This window comes from Excalfactoria chinensis, chromosome 3, assembly GCF_039878825.1.
Source record: "Excalfactoria chinensis isolate bCotChi1 chromosome 3, bCotChi1.hap2, whole genome shotgun sequence".
Classification (NCBI taxonomy): Eukaryota; Metazoa; Chordata; class Aves; order Galliformes; family Phasianidae; genus Excalfactoria; species Excalfactoria chinensis.
The window spans coordinates 45,410,049-45,428,968 of record NC_092827.1 but is presented as its reverse complement, the minus strand read 5'-3'; the positions used below and the strand labels follow the sequence as shown (position 1 = coordinate 45,428,968).

The following is an 18,920-nucleotide window of genomic DNA, read 5'->3' as shown; positions in this document are numbered from 1 at the left end:
AACTGAAGGGCCAGGCTAGCAGCAGCCTGCAGCAATCCTGAGGCAACTTGTAGAGGAATGGATATGGCAGCCCCCAACTCCACCATCAGCAGGCCTGCAGACACCATCTTGCCTTCAGGACTCCATGTTATACAGGCACAGGACTGATCTTCATGTGTCTGGGGCTGTCGATGCCATTTTTCAGCCATGTGTGTTGGTATTTTGCTCCAGGTCTCAAACACTGAGGCAGAAAAGTTCTCTTAGTGACACATGTGGGCAGAAAGCATGGTAGAAGCACAAGGAAACTTACAAATTAAAATTGCAGGGCCAGGGTATTTTTTTAATGGATATGTTACGATGTGCATTCATAGCAAAATCTACCTATATTCCCTTGTCATAATAAAATACTTGTGCTGTAGCTGGCAGAGATGTTTCTTTTTGCACAATAGTGATAGAAGCCATTGCTAGTGCAGCTGCTGCAATTACTTTCCTTAGCTCAGCAGTTTACAGCAGTAATTCTCATTAAAGTAAACCTGTGGAATGTGCCAGACTGCTGGCTCTGCAGAGCACAGCCCTACATGTATCCACAAAATTTAAAGTCTGATAGCTGTATCAGCACAAGCTTTCTTGTGCTGTCCTGGGCATGCATTCCTCCCCAGCAGTACCTAGGAAATAATGAGAATGCGTGCTGAATTTACATGATGAATGTGCTCGTGTAAATGAAGGAAATTAAGAGGAAAACCTCAGCTGGGTCTGTATATCCAGTCTCTCTCATGAAGTGAGGTCTGCAGTATAAGTGAAATTTTAGATCTGGGGGAGAAGCATTCAGAACCCTCTTCACAGCCTGTGATGTCAAATGCCAGGCAGTTCAGCCACAGCTCACATTTGCACCAAACACAGCTCAAAGTACGCATTTGATCAAGGAAGAGGAGAAACTGCAAGCTATCATGGCTGTACTTTCGATAAACTTTTTTACCCCTTTCCTTAAAAATAAACTAACAAAAGAAAACAAACATACACAAAAAAGAACCAGTAAACCTTTCCTTGGGGCATTCATCTGCAGAGAGGAAACATGGATGGCAGGAGAGAAGAGCTGGGAGGAGGAAGCTGGTCTCTATGTGAATGGATTGCCAGAACTAACCTCATAATTAATTAAAGTCATGACAAATAGGAGAGACATTTTGCTTTAAATGTTTCTCATGTCTTCTTACCAAGAAGAACTGATACAGGTTACCATCACTCATTCAGTCTAAATGTCACAATCACAGCCTGAAATAATATAGCTTCTTTGTTAGTGATTTGCTATATTCAATGACTTCAGGGATACCTGTGGCTCATCCTCCACTATCCACCCCGCTTAATTTCAAGACCAGAGACAGCTTCAGCAAGTAAGAGTTTTCACCTTCCCTGTCAGTGAAATGGCAGGCAAAAGCAATATTTTCTCAGACCTGCTTTTTCAAATCACAAATGACTTGCATATAATTGCTATACCATTCGCCGAATAGGAATAGCATATAGCAGAATTGTATTCAAGGGGTATTTTGATTTAGGGAAATATCTTTCCCTTTCAGCTCACAGCTGTTCACTTAAAAAACCCTGGTTCCTTCTGTAATATCTTATATTGAAGCTCAAGGCTGAAATAAAGGTTATTATTCTGTGCTTTTCCCACCTGGCTGCTGGCTGCATGCCTCTTGCGCTGTGGGAAGCAGCGTGCTGCAAGGCTGCACCACAGACTACATCCTGCAACTCCAACTCTCCTTGTCAATGGGGTTGTCAACTGCATCCTGCTGAAGGGAGGCTGAGTGTGGCAAATCCGAACTGCAACAGTTTAACATGAGAAAAGTTACCATCCTGCTTTATGGGTACTCACTTTACTTAATTAAAGTGCAGACTCACAGAATTCTGGGGACTTGAACTCTTACAAAATCCAGTCCAACGGCTGCATACCTGTGTGACCTATTTAGCATCTGCAAATCTGTTTAATGCCACGAACTACATTAGATAATTCAAGCAAAAGCTCACAGGGAGTCACATAATGAGGCTGTTCAGATTAGTGTTATGATTACTCCAGTCCCTTCCCCCTTCTCACTCAGGAATTTCATTTAGGCAAGCATTCATTTTAAGAACATGCAAATTGTGATTGCCATTTTTGCTTTGAGCCTGGCAGAAAGCCAGGCTTCTGTAAAACTGGCTACTACAGGGAGCATGAAGTTAAATATGCATGACCTTGCCTGATGTCTATCCATAGGATTGCAGGCATCCTGCATGTGTAAAGATTCAAGCTTATCAACTACCAGAGTTACTATTCTGTAAGTCCAACACAATGGAATTTCTTAGCATTTCAGTGCTCAGTGATCATGTCAACTCAGCACATATTCATTCTCTCTCTCTTCTTTAGTAAAGTCTTGAATTAAAAAGTCATGCGCTTATCCATGGCAAATCCAATAGTAAGCTCTTGTCAAGAATGTATATAGATTTCACATAGGGAGGGTGGGAAGATTTCACATTGATGATAACTTTGCAGTTATATAAAAATCAGATAAGTCCATTGTTATTAACAAATGGTAATTAAAATGCAACAGTTACTATAAATAATGTATTTGACAGCGAGGAATTAATGATGCATTATTAAGATAAGGGTAGCACTAGGCAATTGCCTGAGAGCATTGTACATAATCAGGAGTCATAGAAAAAGTCGACTGTGATTCAGGGTTATTAATGATAATCCTAAATATCATAAAATTTTTCAATCCAATAAAATCAGATTTACCTCATTTCAATTCACAAATATCTGCCTAGTATACTGGCAATGGCAATATCTGTATTCTTTAAAAAGATTCTACAGCTGTAGACTATATACAGAATGGCAGATTGTGATCTTCTAAATATCAAAGGAACTCACTGCATAGTTTTGAATTAAAAATTGAACTAATAGAAAAAAAAAATGCTACCAAACAATATCGTGTTTGTTCTTCTACAAGAGAAAGGGCTGCAGAGGGTGCTGACTTTGTGCATGGAGCCTCATCATTTGCTTTGAGTCAGACTTTGATTCCTCCTCATGGCTGCTTTAGAGCAGGGAGGAATCTTCCTTACCCAAGGGAAACCGGTGAGGAGCAGATCAGCAACAACCTTCCTGCGCTCCAGGGAGAGTTCTCATGGGGCCACGGATATAGACGCTGCCCCCATGCCAGCCAGCCTAAAGAAACACTGTGAGTCGTGCACTGAAACTGAAATCCCAGCTACAACAGAGAGTTGCAAAATTTGAGGGACACCATTAGATTTTTATAATCAATCTGTGTGTTGGTTTTCTTTTCTTTTGTACCACACTGATGGCTCACAGCCAGTCTGTGACTAATTAGTGATCCCAGGACGATGGAATGATCTTTCTCAATACAGCAGAATACAGTACAGCAGTGCATGACCCCCCAGTTCTAAATGGAGCGGGAGGATGATGTTTCCAATGCTCTTACACTAATGTCACTATCACTGCTGTGCTGCTAGCATTTGATGACCATCCGGCAGTTGCTGTGGCAAGAGGTCTATGGCTGTGCAAACAATTTGCAAAGCTTTTGCAAATCTTTTATCTTAAATCGTGGAGCAGACTTCATACAATAACAGTTATACCTGTAAAAAATAACGCTTCCCAAGTCATATTGATGTTAAGCAGGCAGCTGTTGGATTCCTAGTATTTTGGAGAGCTAATGCTATACAAACAAAAACCAAAGGGGGACTGCTAGCTTGAACATGATTGGTGTCCTGCAGGGTGGAAACATGTTTGTTGTTAAACAAATAAGCATCTGTTTGTAGGTATTTATGATCAATTTATAGAGCAATTCCAAGCAATTACTCCTGGTATGACTCAAAAACTCAGGCTGAATTCTAGCTAGACAATAAAAAGAGATTTCTGTAATGCTGGAGAGAATATTGAGCACAGTTGGAGGAAAGTACAAATCAAATGTTTGCATGATAAAGCTATGCTCAGCAACTGAACTTCTGGAGCTCTTCATAACTCAGAAAACATTCACACTGCAAAATCAGACATAAACCAGCAAATTGCTGCAGCACTGCCGGATTTGCAATGCAGCAAGTGAGACAGAGGGTGTACAGGAGACCCCATAACATTCTGGAGCAGCAAACAGGGGCAAGGTAGGATACCTGCGTGAGCCTGATGACACCTGTTTGTAGGTAGCTGAATTGCTCCCTCAGAAGGAGCTGTAGCTTAATTGCTTCCCAGGGGAAAGACGTCCTCAGCATACACACAGAAATATGTCCTTGGTCAAAATTTACCCTTCAGAAAAAAGATTTGATTCTAAGAACCAAGAAAGGAGGAAGACAAGGAAACTAATAGCCATAATTTCATAAAGCATTTTTTTTTTTTTTATTTGAAAACATTATACAGGCATTACATTGCCACAGCCAGTCCATATAGGAGCATGCAAATATCAAAATGAAGAAAGATTTGTTCAGGTTTTTCTTTTTTATACGCAGGATTTGGGGTTGGGATTCCATTTGCTTGGATTTGGTTTTGGTTCATATTTCCTTCTGCGGTGTCAAGATTAGTGTGCTTTATTATGGTGTTTAACAGTAAAATCCTACCCATGGGGTAAAATTTATATTCGTAGCTAGCTCAGGAATACTAAGTGGTTTAAAATAAAAAAGGAAAACAATACTACACGCTTGTCAAAATGTTAATAGCACAAGTTAGCAATCTCTACACTATACATTGAAACTTTTCCATATGACACAATGGTGCAAAATTTTCAATTGCTTGGTCTTTCATTGTGTTGTTTTGAAAGTTTATAGCTGGAACAAGGACAAGGTTTGTCTCCCAGTGAAGGTTTTCATCCAGTAGCAGAAAATTACATCAGTCTTGCTAAGGGCTGCTCAGCGCCAAGAGTGTAACAGGGCTTCAGTTTGTTCAGGCAAGGATCTACGGAGAGTAGCTGCCAGCTAGATAGCTGAACCTCTGCTGGTGTGTTCTGAGGTCTTAAACTGCAGGAAACAAGCAGGTAGAAGTAATGTTTTCCTTCACTAGACCCCAGCTCCACAGTCGATACTTGTGAAGTACTGTCTTCCTTAGAGGTCCGTCCAGCACTAGCACAGTGGTGCTAATTGAAGTTCCCACCTTTTTTAATGGGAGATGCAGAACATGAAGCAGACCCATTTTGCACATGGGACTCCTCCTGTGCAAATAACACAGAGGATGGTGTCTGGGCATCAAGTGTACACCCAGACATTCACACCTTATTTCCAGAGGACAGAGCTTTTAAAGATAGCCTCTAAAAATCACTATAGATGGCACATCGTAGACATCCATGGTCTGTAAACTCTTGTGTGTAAATCTCCCAGTCCAGCAAAGTGCCCAGGACATGCCTTCTGCACAGCTCTTTCTGAGAAAACTCCAACAAACATCTACAAGTTAGTGTCAGAAAAAATGAAGAGAGAGGTGGAAGAACTACAAACATTTGGCTTGAAAATAAATACTAATAATGAAATAAACCAAAACAGTTATGCAAAACAAAGGAATTGTAAACGTGGAACAAACACATACACCATCCTCAATGATCTCAAGATCAACATGGGGACTAACATTGAGAGAAAGGTATTTAATTGGTATAAAAGGTAGCAAAAAAGACTGAGAAGACAGGTGCCTGCAAGTTTCCTCCTAGCACCTGACAGTGTTGTGGTGTTTGTGGCCAAAGCCCCTGCTCCTGTGAAGGTATGAAACCTGACAGGGTTGGACCCAGGATGCTCACTGGCCCACTCTACACAAGGGCTCCATCCAAGTGAACCACGTGCTTCCCACGTGGACTTCCACCCTGCAAGCCTGAAGTACCACCAGCCAATCATTCTTGAGTGCGGGAAGTCGATTTTTATTGTTCATTTTAACCTTGAATCCTGTAGCATTTGAGCTTTCCTTCACATTCCCAGAAATGGACTCTATTTCTTTGTGGAATTTTTTTAATTTATTTATTTATTTTTAATTCAAAGCCTTGGGAGAAAAAGCTTAGAAAGATGAATGATAAAAAGGATTTAAAAACAGAAGGCAAGAAAAAAAAAATCTCATTCTTTCTGATTTAAAAACCAGGGAATCTTAACTGAAGGTTTCAGAATGGCTTTAAGTATGGTTTGACAGTACTGCAGACCCTTCCTTCGGCTGCAGTGGGAACCTGGCAGGCAGCCTAAACACGATGGGACAGAAATTGCCTTTTCTCCTCAGTGACAGCACAAGTAAGAGATAACATATGTCTGCTGTTCAGCATCATTTTGCCTCTTCACATATATTTGTATAGATATTTCTCCCAGTCTGCATCAGGGGAGTCTCTTCTATCCTAAAGGATAAGATGGAAGTTACCTCAGCAGAAATTCATCCTCCTTGGTTGACCTGTGGCCTTTCTAATCTTCAGAGTACAGGCTTTTTGTTCTTTTTCTTTGTTCTTTTTTAGAATAGAAATAGGAAAGCTGTATTTTTCAAGTATGAAGACCTACATTTGCACTTTAGATAGACTTCCTCAGCAAAATGTCATTCAAATCAAATTCACCTTTTATGCCCGCAAGCAACATATTCATCAGCCTAGCTTTAAAACCCATGTTCAAATACAATGAATATATACACATTTTTACATCACTATTGTGTACTCCTCAAACACCTTCCTTCTAAAGATCCTGAAATGTTTTATAGTAACTTGGTCCCATAGCACCCCTGTGAGGTAGGTAAAATATAACTATTCCCTTATATACAGATTAGGAAATGCAGCCACACAGAAGGTAAGTCATGCCTGTGATGATGCAGAGATGTGGCAAATCTGTGAATAAAACCAAGCTTTCCTGGATCTCTTTCCTATCTGTAAGGCATTATTACCATCACCCTATCCTTATCTTTAAATTAAAAATAGATGATGGATGTTAAAATAGTGATTACTTCTTACTGTGTTCTCAGAAGAGCACACATAGTGGATTCTCGTGGCTGCAGCTAAGATTTTCCCCCTTCTGATAAGGCTCATGGAGCAGATTTGCAGTTGCAGAGCGCACCCTTAACTGCCTTCATATATTCCCAGGAATGTAAGAAAACTGCTGAATTCTTCTGCTAGTTTTGTAGTTAACGGAAGATAATTGGCTACACCCTGCTGGTATGAATGCCTTTGTGCTACACCAGCAGATGGTCCAGTGTTCCTATTCATGAATTCCTCACATAATCTTCCCAATTTTTACAATTTGTGGGTTTTGGTGAAAAACTGACGTATTTCTACATAGCTATTGTTAGAACAATGAACCGCGGGAGACTAAGCAAACTGGAACAGTAGAAGGCGCCCTCGATGCACGGAGTAGCTAAAATAAGTGCCCTGATCCACATGATATGTCATCTTACCATAGAGAGGTACAATACGTAGGAAACTAGAAAATGCATTTTTCTTTAACAGATTAAATTTTAAAAAGTAAGAAATCTGTGTTAGTCACAACTACAGAGAAATTAACTCCCTATCACCTGATGCAGAACCTCAGCTGCTAGGAAATCTGCCATGGATCATAGAGAGGTCAATGCTAGAGTACTTCACTTCTTGCAAATATAGAAAGGCTAAAATGCTCACCTTATACCTATTCCTAGAATAGAGACAGATATTGTAAGTTGTCCCTCCTCTGGATTCATGGAATAGATTACCTAGAAAGGGCAACTAGATAGCACAGATGAATTTATTGTATTTCCCTCACCAAATTCAAGGTGCTAGCAAGAATGTGACAGGGTGTCGTTACCATGAGTAACCCATCTATTTTGTGCAAACAAATCCTAGAGAGAAATCAACAGTGACTACATAAGTGTATTTGCTGTAAAAAGGCGTCTTTTCCACAACTGGTGTGGCTTAGGCATAATATCTCTCAGTGGGTGCAAATACGCGCTTCCGTGAATTTCTTCTTGCAATTTCAACTTCTATATTTAATATCTTTCATAGGTAGTTTGAAAGACCGATTCAAATACAGCAGTTTGTAAGGCAAACGTGCTGTTCACATCATAAACAAGGGACATGGAATCTCCTTGCAATGAACACCCTGCAACAACTAATTTGCACGTTTATGAGCTGTCCTTATTTGCTACCTTGCAGCTCACCAGTGTAACTGCACCTGGTAAATACCTTTCTCTATGTACATTACAGAGATAATGGATATACGAGCTTCACTGAATCATCAGCGGGCTACCAATGACCCTGGGCTTAAGCAACTCTGACATGAGGCTCCTCTTCTGTCTCCTGCCCCAGGCTGGTGTACGTTACTGAAGGCTCCAGCTGGCCAGTGGTTGGCAGGTCTACAACAGGTCCCGAAGGGTTTCGAAACTGCTTGTACACCCGAGGATCTTGGGCTACGTAGGTGGACGTGGAGGAGTAAAGCACTAGCCCAACAAGGATGGTGAAGAATGATAACAAGTAAAGTCCTGAAAACTGAGCAAAAAGAAGAGTACAGCCATTAGACACAACACTGCTTATCCTGAGCTCAATAAGACACATTGACAGAGGTAGGCATAGGTACTCATTGTGGCATGCACATCACAGTACAAACCTGTGGCAAACTTTTGGGGAATATCTATTTGAAAGTTATTTTGTTCACATTAATTCCCCTATTTTCCAGAACCAATTGCTAGCTGGTGCTTTCCCAAGACTCAGATGTATTAAGTATTAGTCAGATGGGGCCTTGGAAAGCTGAACTGTGGTCAATGATCAACAGCTGATTTTGTTGTGCTTTTAGCTAAGTGAACCACTTCATACTTCAACACCAACAATTAACTGTTGCCTGTAATTGACTGCTTAATGAGGTACTTTATTATTATACACAGAAGTGTCTGTAAATCTGTTATTTAATCCTAATTTATATGGTACATCAGATCATTTCAGCATGGAACAAAACAGATAGATCAGACTGTATTACCTTGGTAGAAACTTTCTAACAATCCTGTTTTTAATATTCAAAGAAATAATCACAGTAGTAAAAGCAAATTTTACTTAAGGTAACTTTGTAGAAATGCTTATTTTGTCTCATTTAATAGATCTACAGAACCTGTATACAGCTTCCCACCCGAGGAAGCAACTGACTTATTTATTTATTCTTTATACAGAATATGAATTACTTTCAAAAGCCCTAAACATATGTCATAAAGTGACAGATCTACACCTGTTTTTGTTTCCTACAGCTGACATATATGTTTTAGAGGAAAAACACTGTAACAGGGAAAGCTTTGAAGGAGTCAGAAGGATTGCAATGTAGGAAGAATGCTGCTTTCATCACTTGTTAATTGCATTTTTCCAGGGAAGCCATCAGGTCTTCACCTGTCACCAGGTAGTATGATTTGATGGGAGTCATCCCCCTGTACCATCAAGAATTAACACAGTTATGGGCATCACAGTAAGCCTGCCGACAAATTCTTCCTGTGTGACACAGCTCTAAAAGGGCTGGCTTAGGCTTAGATCTCCCTCATGTGGAAATGAAATCCAAGTCTGTCGTTTCAAAGCATTTTCTGGTGGCCTTTATTTTTTTTCCTTATCAGTTCATATTTTCTCCAATGCCTTCTCCTCCATTTCATGAACTTGTGTAGCATTTGGCTGCAGTGGCTTATCTTAAGCAGAAGAAAAACTGAAGAGTAAACTGTGTCCCAGTTTCCCAAATGGGGATCTAGTTTCCTAGTTTCCCACTGTCCCTCCTTTCTATCTTATGACTGAATTTCTCACCCAGGGCAGCCAGCTGGCTTGCTCTGCTGTATAACTAGAGTGCCAGCCAGACTTGTGATTGCCTTGTGTCCTGCTGTGAGGACTCCACGAGGCTTCCAGCAGCTAAATATGCCCTTATTCTTGCTCTGGGAGCTGTCCAGACAAAACCATTTCACTTTCTCTTTATTGTGGCTTCAACTCTACCATTTTCCACTCCTCTTGGACATATTTCTCATTCCTCCCTCTGCCAGTGGGCTCTTTTGCCCAATAATATTCTCACTGTGGCAGTTCTCCAGCCTGGGAGAAAGGCTTTGAACATAGCAGAGGAAATCTAAACAAAGGCCTGCAAATCATTTGTCTTTTGCATCTACACACAGCTTTTCGGAAGAGACCAGGATTCTGACAGCCCTGTAGCAACACCAGTCTTTACCTTCTCCTCTCTCGATTAGAAACATGTTAAGCTCAGCCTGAACTGTTTTCTGCAGTAGCTCCTTGCCATTCCAGAAGGGTTGCTAATAAGGTTAATAAAGGAATATATACCGTAATCACCTGAAAAATCTGTGTTTATTCACTATTCTGCTACACTGACCCAAAGTCCTCTGATATCAATAGATATTTTCCCTCTTAAAGTGACTGTGAATCCAGCAGTGTGATGGAAGGATGGAGACTGTTCACAAATATGTAATGTCATTTGCTGTACTGTGTTGCTAAGACTCTGCAGTTGAAATCTCCGTATTTTATTGAAGATGGTATTTCCGGGCATACTCTACTGCTCTGTCTACATGTAGATCTTCTCTTTTTCTATCTTGACCTGCAAACCTCATCTGTTGAGACTCACCACTATTAGACAGCAAAAGATTGATTTCCTCCTTCACTTGTTTACAAAATAGAGAACCAAATTGGTACACATAATGTGTCCAGACAATAATTCCTAGAAGAGTAGGATTCTGATCTCAGCTACTTCCTAATCAGGCAGAAATAATGATGAGTGCTTTGCCTTCCCTCTGCAGCCAGAGAAGTCCATGCAGTTTTGTGGTTTCCTGTGTTGAGTCTGTATCTAAATTTGTGGTTGGGTGGACCTCAGTGAGGTAGATGAAAATGTCATTGCCATAGGAGAATGACAACAGACAAACCAAACTGAACCGACAATGTACCAGAGCTAAGTCAAGATGGAAGAGTCAAGCTGTTGATTTTTGCTAAAGGCACTATATAGGTATAACTGGGAAACAGAGTAGAGAATTCTCTTTCTTTCTTAGTGATAAAATAGATTAAGTAAATTATTGCTGACATCATGGATGGCAGTAAAAACACAAAGGCAACATTAAAGACTTGATTCCCACCTATTGTGCTGTTTGCTGTATACAGGTACACAGCAACAACGACAAAAAACAATCAGAACAATTCCTGGTTTGAGTCAGTTATGATCTTAATAAACATAGCAGACAAAAGAAAACGTCCTTATTTTCCAGCTGAGTAACTGAGACACAAAGAAACAATTATTCACCCCAGATCACACAGAGGCATAAGGCAGAGTTAAGGCAATTAATTCAGCATTTCAGAAGATCAATCCAATTCCTTAATGTGAAGACTTTTATACTAGACTGCTTATACGTACTACATATTATTCTGCTAGATGCAATTCTCTGACTGTCACGTAAGATAAACATGGGCTGTGACAATGTGTAAGTTCTCTGGAAGTAAGAATTTAGTTTAAAAGTAAATGATATTTAGCAACTGATATTTTATTTGGTAACTTGCTTGTTACATTCCTTAAGGACAATGAAACACTGTATTTTGCATTAAGTCTGGTCTCAAATGGAGGTCCTGCAAAATAAGACCTACGGACATTGCTGCTCACTGCCCAATTTTGCCAAGCAATACATACAAAAAGAACAGGGCTTCTGATCACCTCAGTCAGAGGAAGGTGGATTAACTTGCTACAGAATAAATAAGGAAAACTGCAATATTATCCTCTTCAGAGAAGACAGAGACCTCATTTTTTAAGAGGAAAACATAAGTCTTTGGTTACAGTTACAGTTCAGATCTCATCAGTGACATCTGTGAAAGCACATGGGTCAGAGCAAATAGATCAGCCCTTCACATCTCAACTTGGCTGCTCTGCTCTCATGTAGATGGGTGTCTTTAAATGCTTTCCCAGTCATCAGTATTGAACAGGGAAGACACAAAGATATTTACAACAATTAAATACTAGAAAGACAAACAGTAAGTTGTCTCTAGCCATTATTGACTACCTGCAGTGAAAATAGCTTGCATTAAATTACTATTAGTTTTCAACATACGAGAAGCTCATTTTAGTGTCTATCCATTTGAAGAAAAAACTAGACAAATTCAACATGTTAACATGTGTAACAAAGTTTGTTTATTCTGTCAAAAACTACATTGATTCTGGGTGAGTGGATGTTTCTGATATTTACCTAAGAGATGCTCCTTAGGGAAACAGTACTTGAATGCACTCAGCCAACCAGGCTTAGCAGAAAAGCTAATGGCATCCGATGAATTAGCTGCAGGAGCAGGGACCTAGCTTCTCACGTTGAGACATGCTAATATATACTCAGATATTACTGAGGTAATTTTGTGTGTGTGTCTGTGTCACAACAGTGGATGAAGTTTACAAAGCTTATTTGAAATGTAGTTCATACACAGTATTCTAATTTCATGTGATTCAAAATTGTGCATTTTGGGAATAAGTTAAGCATTGCAAGCAACTTCTTTTTTTTAAATTCAGAATGAACTTTTAAGTCTTTCAGAATTCAACTCCACCCAACACACTGCTTCTTATTCCCTACTTCTTATTATCTCTCTGTGCAAAACTTGTCTTCCGTATATTTGTAAACCACTATCAATAACACATTACTAGTATTTCTGCTTGAGTTTCTTGTGCTTTAAAGTAATCCTGTTGAAAAAATAGATGCAAAAGAAATTTCTTGATGAGAAGCAAACAGTGCTCCTGATTCCATCATCTTCAATTGTGATAAGACAATGTTGACAGAAGAAAATACACAGGAAGAAAAACTGTTCAGAAGGCAGTAAACTCAAGAATGGATTAGGAGAGAGCAAGTCATTCTTCAGCACATAAATCATGACTTTATGAGGGAAAACAGAAAGAATGGGTATAAAAGAATCCCTGTGTCACACCTAGGGAACACTGCACTGACCAACTGCCTTCTGCACAGGGAACCTGCAAACAAGTATTTCTGACTATCACAGATGTCCACATCCATGTTACCATTGCACAAGGGCAAAACAACATCCACACCGACAAAACCTGACAGATGTGAGTCTGCAGAAAAGTCCACGTAGACAAAGAAACACAATGATTTGCTAATTATGGTTTTTCACTAAGCTAACATAATGACCATGACCATTATTGTAACCAGCTATGAAAATGCAAATTCCCTTTCTCTTGATCCACTGAACTGGAAATAGTCAGCACAGATTTTTCAGCTGTGGCACTCCAATTCCGTTTGTATTTCACAGCAGTAGTAAATACTGAATATCTTGGTACGTAATGCAACTCAGAGCTCATGGCAACCTCGCTGTGCTTTCTGAATCCGAAAAAGGATTTTTTTTTTTCTTATAAGACTATATTCACTGATAAACTACAAAACAGAATAACGACCATTTCCCTTATCTTGTCTAGAAATTCTCCACATTTTTACAAAAACGAATAAAGAAATCAAGGCCTATTAATTCAACTTTAAAACACCCTGGAGAAGCAATTTCCTAAAAATTGCAGTGATAAGAGAGACAAATATTTCCATATCAGGTGAAATTCATTTAGTCTGATACTCTTGTTGACACTCTCCATGCTCTCCAATCAGGCAGTTCCTACCAATGCTTCATTCTAGTCAGTGGGCCTGTGCAGTCTGATGAATATCTCTGCTTTTCGAACTAATTCAGTCTGTAATGTCTGTTGCAAAGCCAAACAAAGCAAATGATGGTTCCTGCACTGGCTTTTGTCTTTTCCCCTTGGGTAATTTCACACATGACTACCTGAGTGGGCTGAGTTAATAGAGTAAAAGCCAAATTTCTCTCATTATCTTTTACATAACAAACAGGCATTTCCACTCAGTTTGATGAATTGATCTAGAGACTGAGTTTGTTTTCACACTGTTTTCTATTTTCACCCCAAATATTGTCCACTATGAAGTTCACTGTTAAGTTCAATGAAAATCTCTGTGACCCAGTGCAGAAGTTGTCCTGTGGGATGCACATACTCTCCAGTCAGCTGGAGTACCAGGTAGGATGAATGCTCAGAGCTACGAAGTTGCATAATGTCTGTTTGCAAAGCTGGATGTTATAGATACGTTATTTTATTAATAGGACAGCTACACCAGGTTGGTTGTAGGCTGGGACTGGAACTCAAAACTTCCTGACTATTTTTCTTCTAGCCTGGGAGGGAGATGTTTGTGTTCGCTCTTAATGGGAAGGAAGGGTTGCTCTGTTTGGGATTCCGTATTTGTCCATCTCTCTATCAGGACAATGATCTATTGGTTCAGCCTCAATTACTGTCCTCTGTCTTTAGGACTAAGACCCAGTCTTTGATTACTGATTCCAGGTGAGAGCTATTGGCAGAATATTTCTTAGCACTACCTAGAATTTCCTAGGAGGAAATTATTTACTGTGAGGGTGGTGAGGCACTGGAACAGGCTGCCCAAAGAAGTTGCCTATGTCCCACCCCTGGAGGTGTTCAAGGCCAGGCTGGATGAGATATTGAACAGACTGATCTAATGGGTGGCAACCCTGCCCATTGGAGGGGGTTTGGAACTGACTGGGCTTTAAGATCCATTTCAACCCAAGCCATTCTTTGATTCTTTGATTTCAGGATCTTTGTCATATAAGAAATTGGATCTACTACTCAAGTTTTGTAAAAACCACATAGCACCCAACACAAAGGTATCGGTCACCCATTTAAACCTTTATATGTATGGCCCGATCCCTCAGGTCTTTTAATCTACAGGTCCCTAGAGGGGCAGTAAACAATGAGATAAGTTTTAGCATGTCTTCTCTATTCTCCAGCTGCAGAAGACTGAATGTCTGAATAGAGGTGCTTGTTATCCTGATAAGAAAGTTAACAAGAAGTGCTGGCTATCTTCACAGTTCAATGACCTCCAGCTATTTCTGAGGCAAACTGTGAGGATAGAGTCAAAAGTGATGACTTATGGCCCAGTCTTGCCCTTTGAACTCAATTGTGATGCAAAGTGAAATTTGTAGCTAGTTCATCTACATCTTTTTTCCTTTTCTGTCCAATGAGAAGGTTTGCACTGGATGAAGGATCCTTGAGCTGCAGGGCATATGTCTCAATCCATCATTGTTGCCCATCGCAGCCATAGTCCAAAGCAAAAGGCATCAGATTCAATTCAACAACATTGAAAACCTGACATCAGCATCACTGCTAATTGGTCAAAGAAAGCCTAAGAAAGTTTAGCTCCTGCTATTTCAAACATGAGAAAAAAGGCCAAAATCCTCTATTCCTGCTGCCTGCTTGCATTCTCAATTTGCTACATTAGAGATGAAATATTGTCTGTTACTGTTGGCTAATCAAGCCCCGCTTATATTTAATCACAAATGTTGCATACAAACTGTAATGTGAAGCAATCATACAGTGTACTCTGTGCATTTTACACTGGATTCCCAAAGATCTGGCCTTTGTATTTGTCTGTTTTAATGGAAATAAAATATAGCAGTTTGTGTCTCCTGTTGTACAGCAACACCCTCCTTTCTCTCATCTGCTGTTTATTGGTGGACACCATTAAGAATGTGCTGAGTGGAAAATAACTAAAGATTCTAGCGAGCAATTAAAAAATGTATTGGAATGGAAATATTTGCTTAACTTTGTGTGATATTTTTTTTCCTTCTGTATAAGGATTGTCAGGATTGTGTGCATCTCACCATCAGGGGCATTTGGCTGCCTGTGTTTGAGGCTAGCATCCAGCCATGACAGGTCTCAGCAGAGGCCTGGCACCATCCCTGGGAGCTGCTGAAGAGATCTTTCTCTTGGTCATCACAGCTGCACCCCTCATCAGCCACATGTTTGTTTTGCTCATATATGCATAATTTCATACTTCTCAAATGGTATTATCAGAAAAATTTTACAGCAGACTGCCTTTTCTAAATACGTGCCTGCTAGGGCAAAACACTTGCCTGAAATGGCTTATTTTAACTTTAATGGATACTGGGGGAAGTGGAAACGCTCCTTTCTCTTCTGCTTCCCTTTGTCGCCTCTACCATTAGACTGGAGAAATAACAAACCTGTGTTCAGTATCCCTGCCACACCAGCAGTCTGTCTAATTAAAAAGCACAAGGCACAATGAGTCCTGCAATCTGTTTTAATCCTCACCTATCTAGATAGGAAAGTGTTTTTTATGTGAAGTTAAACACTTACATTACACTGCTCTAATTTCCTGTCAGCATTTTCATTGCGGTGCCTCATTTCTGGTTATTTTCTATCCATCTCTTGGCAAGAATATTTTAAGATAAGCTGTGGGCAGGGAGAAACCTACACTTACAAGAATAGAGAGGTCCACATAGAGATGAGCTTATTCTGTTCACTCCATGTGAATAACAGGTCACCAGGCCATGACAAATTTAATCAGCCTATGCAGAAAAACAGTGGTGAAACACTTAACTTTTTAACTGTTGTCCTCAATGTTAAAAGGAAGACCACAAAACAAATACGTACAAAAACAAAAGCGGTTCTTGCTCTCTACCTCTCAATACTTTTTGCTGGCTTGTTTTATTGCCATGTGTCTTTCTGTTTTTGTGTATAAGCATTTAATACAGTAGAAGCTGTCTGCTGAACTTGATTCTGTACTACTGTATATGAGGCTAACTGTGTTTAAAACCAAGGTTACAATTCATTCAACTTGGATTCTCTGTTTATATTATTCTGCTGAATCTATTAATTTATTTGTGTGGTCATGCTCTTCCAGAATGGCATTCTTTTATCTCAGCTATACAAATGGGGTGCACTCCTGCCCTGAGAAACAAGGAATATGCAGATGCATTTGCCTTTAATACAAGTGACTATGTAGGCTGTCTGACGAGAGTGTGATGATGCTATTTCTCATCAAGGTGCTGCATGGTCTGCTGTGTTTGCTGCAGGCGATGCGAGGCAAAACGTAAGGAGCAACAGAAGCTTTTAACTGAGTCAACTCACCAGACAAGCATACCAGGGAATCAGAATGGAAAACATAGCCTAAGCCATTGAATTCAATCCTTCATTGCTTTGTACAGCCAGATCATACATTCCAAATTGACAAATATGACCTGTCCTCTTTTAAGCATTGTTAGGGCTTTTGTCCTGCCATTTAATCTGTCTGAAGTCTATTCTTGAATCTCCCTGCTAATATAGCCAAAAATCCCTCTGATTTCTATTCCAAACTCATACCTTCTCAGTTTCTACTCATTTGTTCTTATGTCAACGCTGGCCTTTAGCTCAAACAATGCTGATTTCCTCCCTGTGTATTTATAGACTAATTAACATATGGTGAGGTATTCCCTCTTAGTTTGACAGAGGTCACAGATACGCCACATATAACTGATGTGTTTTTTTTTTTAGGATTGGGGCATACACAGTATTTTTTTAGGGGCTGTATGCTTACTCTGACAAGGTTTTGGAGAACACAAGAGAAAAGGTCTGTTGGCCCTCTTGGGCTAATCAAAAATTTCCATGTATACAGTGAGCAAAGTGCTGTCCTAAGACAATAAGATGTTCTACAGCATTTCTCCATTGTTACTAGAAATACCTAGACAAATGCATTTCGAAGCAACTATACCACAGTTGTGTTTGAAATCCTCCCATCTGCTATCACAGATGTTACCTAGCACTTCGGGCTTCATATTATTCCTCAATGTCATTCAGTTCTTGTTGCATGATATTTCAATACTTCCTTCTACTGAAGGTGCCAAAGTTATTGCTACATCCACTACATAAGTCCAGTCCTCAAACACACTCTTTGGAAACTTCATCAGCAAGTTCTTTCCAGCAAACTGTTCCTCTTGGCATGTTATCTTGTCCTTCATCCTCACTACCTGGTATCTTACATACAATTTTTATAGTGCTAATCCTGTACTTAACTGATACTTTTATACACCGCAGCACAGAAAAGTCTTACGGATTGGATCTACCATTTGTCTTTTGCATAGGAAAATCTATTAAGTTATGAGACAGATAAGTTTTAGAGTGGTATGGTGTACCTTTTGTGAGACTGGCTGCATTTTAACCAGCTTTCCATTTATCTTCATGACCCTAATAATTTTCCCTGGTGTCTACTTCTCATTTTGGTTTATTGCCCAATTCTTCCATCTATATACCCTAACTTGGAAGTACTCAGATCATTGTGTTCTCTTTCTACTTCCACTGTATTCTTATTTCTATTAATCGTTGTGCATTATCATTACATTTAACTCTCATCCTTACTGAATGTGACAGAAGGTTTTCATTTAGTTTTCATCTCTGCTGTCTCTGCACAGTGAAATGATTTACTCTCTCCATAGACAAGAACAGCTTTTTACTATTAGTTTAGCTTTCTTCTTTATTGCGAAGTTTGGTTTATCTTTTATAGCGGTTATAATTTACTCCTTTTCCTTTTTACCTGTACTTTATTAGTGTGTTTTTTCTTCATTTCTAATATTTTTAAAGACTTTTTTTGTCCATTTATATCAAATAGACTTCAAAAACAAGACTTGAAAACTTCCTAACAGTGACTGAAATACTGCTTGGATAGAAAGTACATATCAGTGAATGTCAGTCTATTGGCTAATTATTTTAGTAGGAAATTTTGAAACTTCAGACCTATCTGTCTGCAGCATTCACTGATTTGGCTGGCAGGAGGCAAACTGGACCAAGCACTTCATCCACTTAATCAAAATACCTTTTTTTTTTTCTCCACTAATTAAATTTCTTGCCTCATTGTCAGAAACTACTTAGGACACAAGCAAGTCTCCTTTATATCCCCTGGTATGGGTAACAGTCAGATTATTAAATCTTGCAAACCCTTCTACCTGATTATTCTAAGTTCATTCATTTGTTTATTCTATGCTTTTCTTCCCAGTGGCAAATGGACAATGTGAATATGCAGACATCATCCCCAACTTCCTATTTTCTTTCCTAGTCACTTTTGGAAACAAGAAATTATTCAATTCCACAAGAAATCGCATACAGTATAATGCAGGTATTTGCATTTAACTCTTACCCTTCACTCTCAGAGATCATTCTATCTCTGT

At 39.5% G+C, this 18,920-nt stretch overlaps 1 protein-coding gene across 1 annotated transcript in view; it reads right to left on the bottom strand.

Moving 5' to 3' along the window:
* Positions 1–4,363: 4,363 nt before the first annotated feature.
* Positions 4,364–18,920, bottom strand: part of SLC35F1 (solute carrier family 35 member F1) — a 228,745-nt gene continuing 214,188 nt past the window's right edge. The window contains exon 8 of the mRNA XM_072332637.1: positions 4,364–8,411. Coding sequence (XP_072188738.1) covers positions 8,187–8,411 — 225 coding nt within the window. The 3' untranslated portion in view covers positions 4,364–8,186. The remainder of the gene's footprint in view (positions 8,412–18,920) is intronic.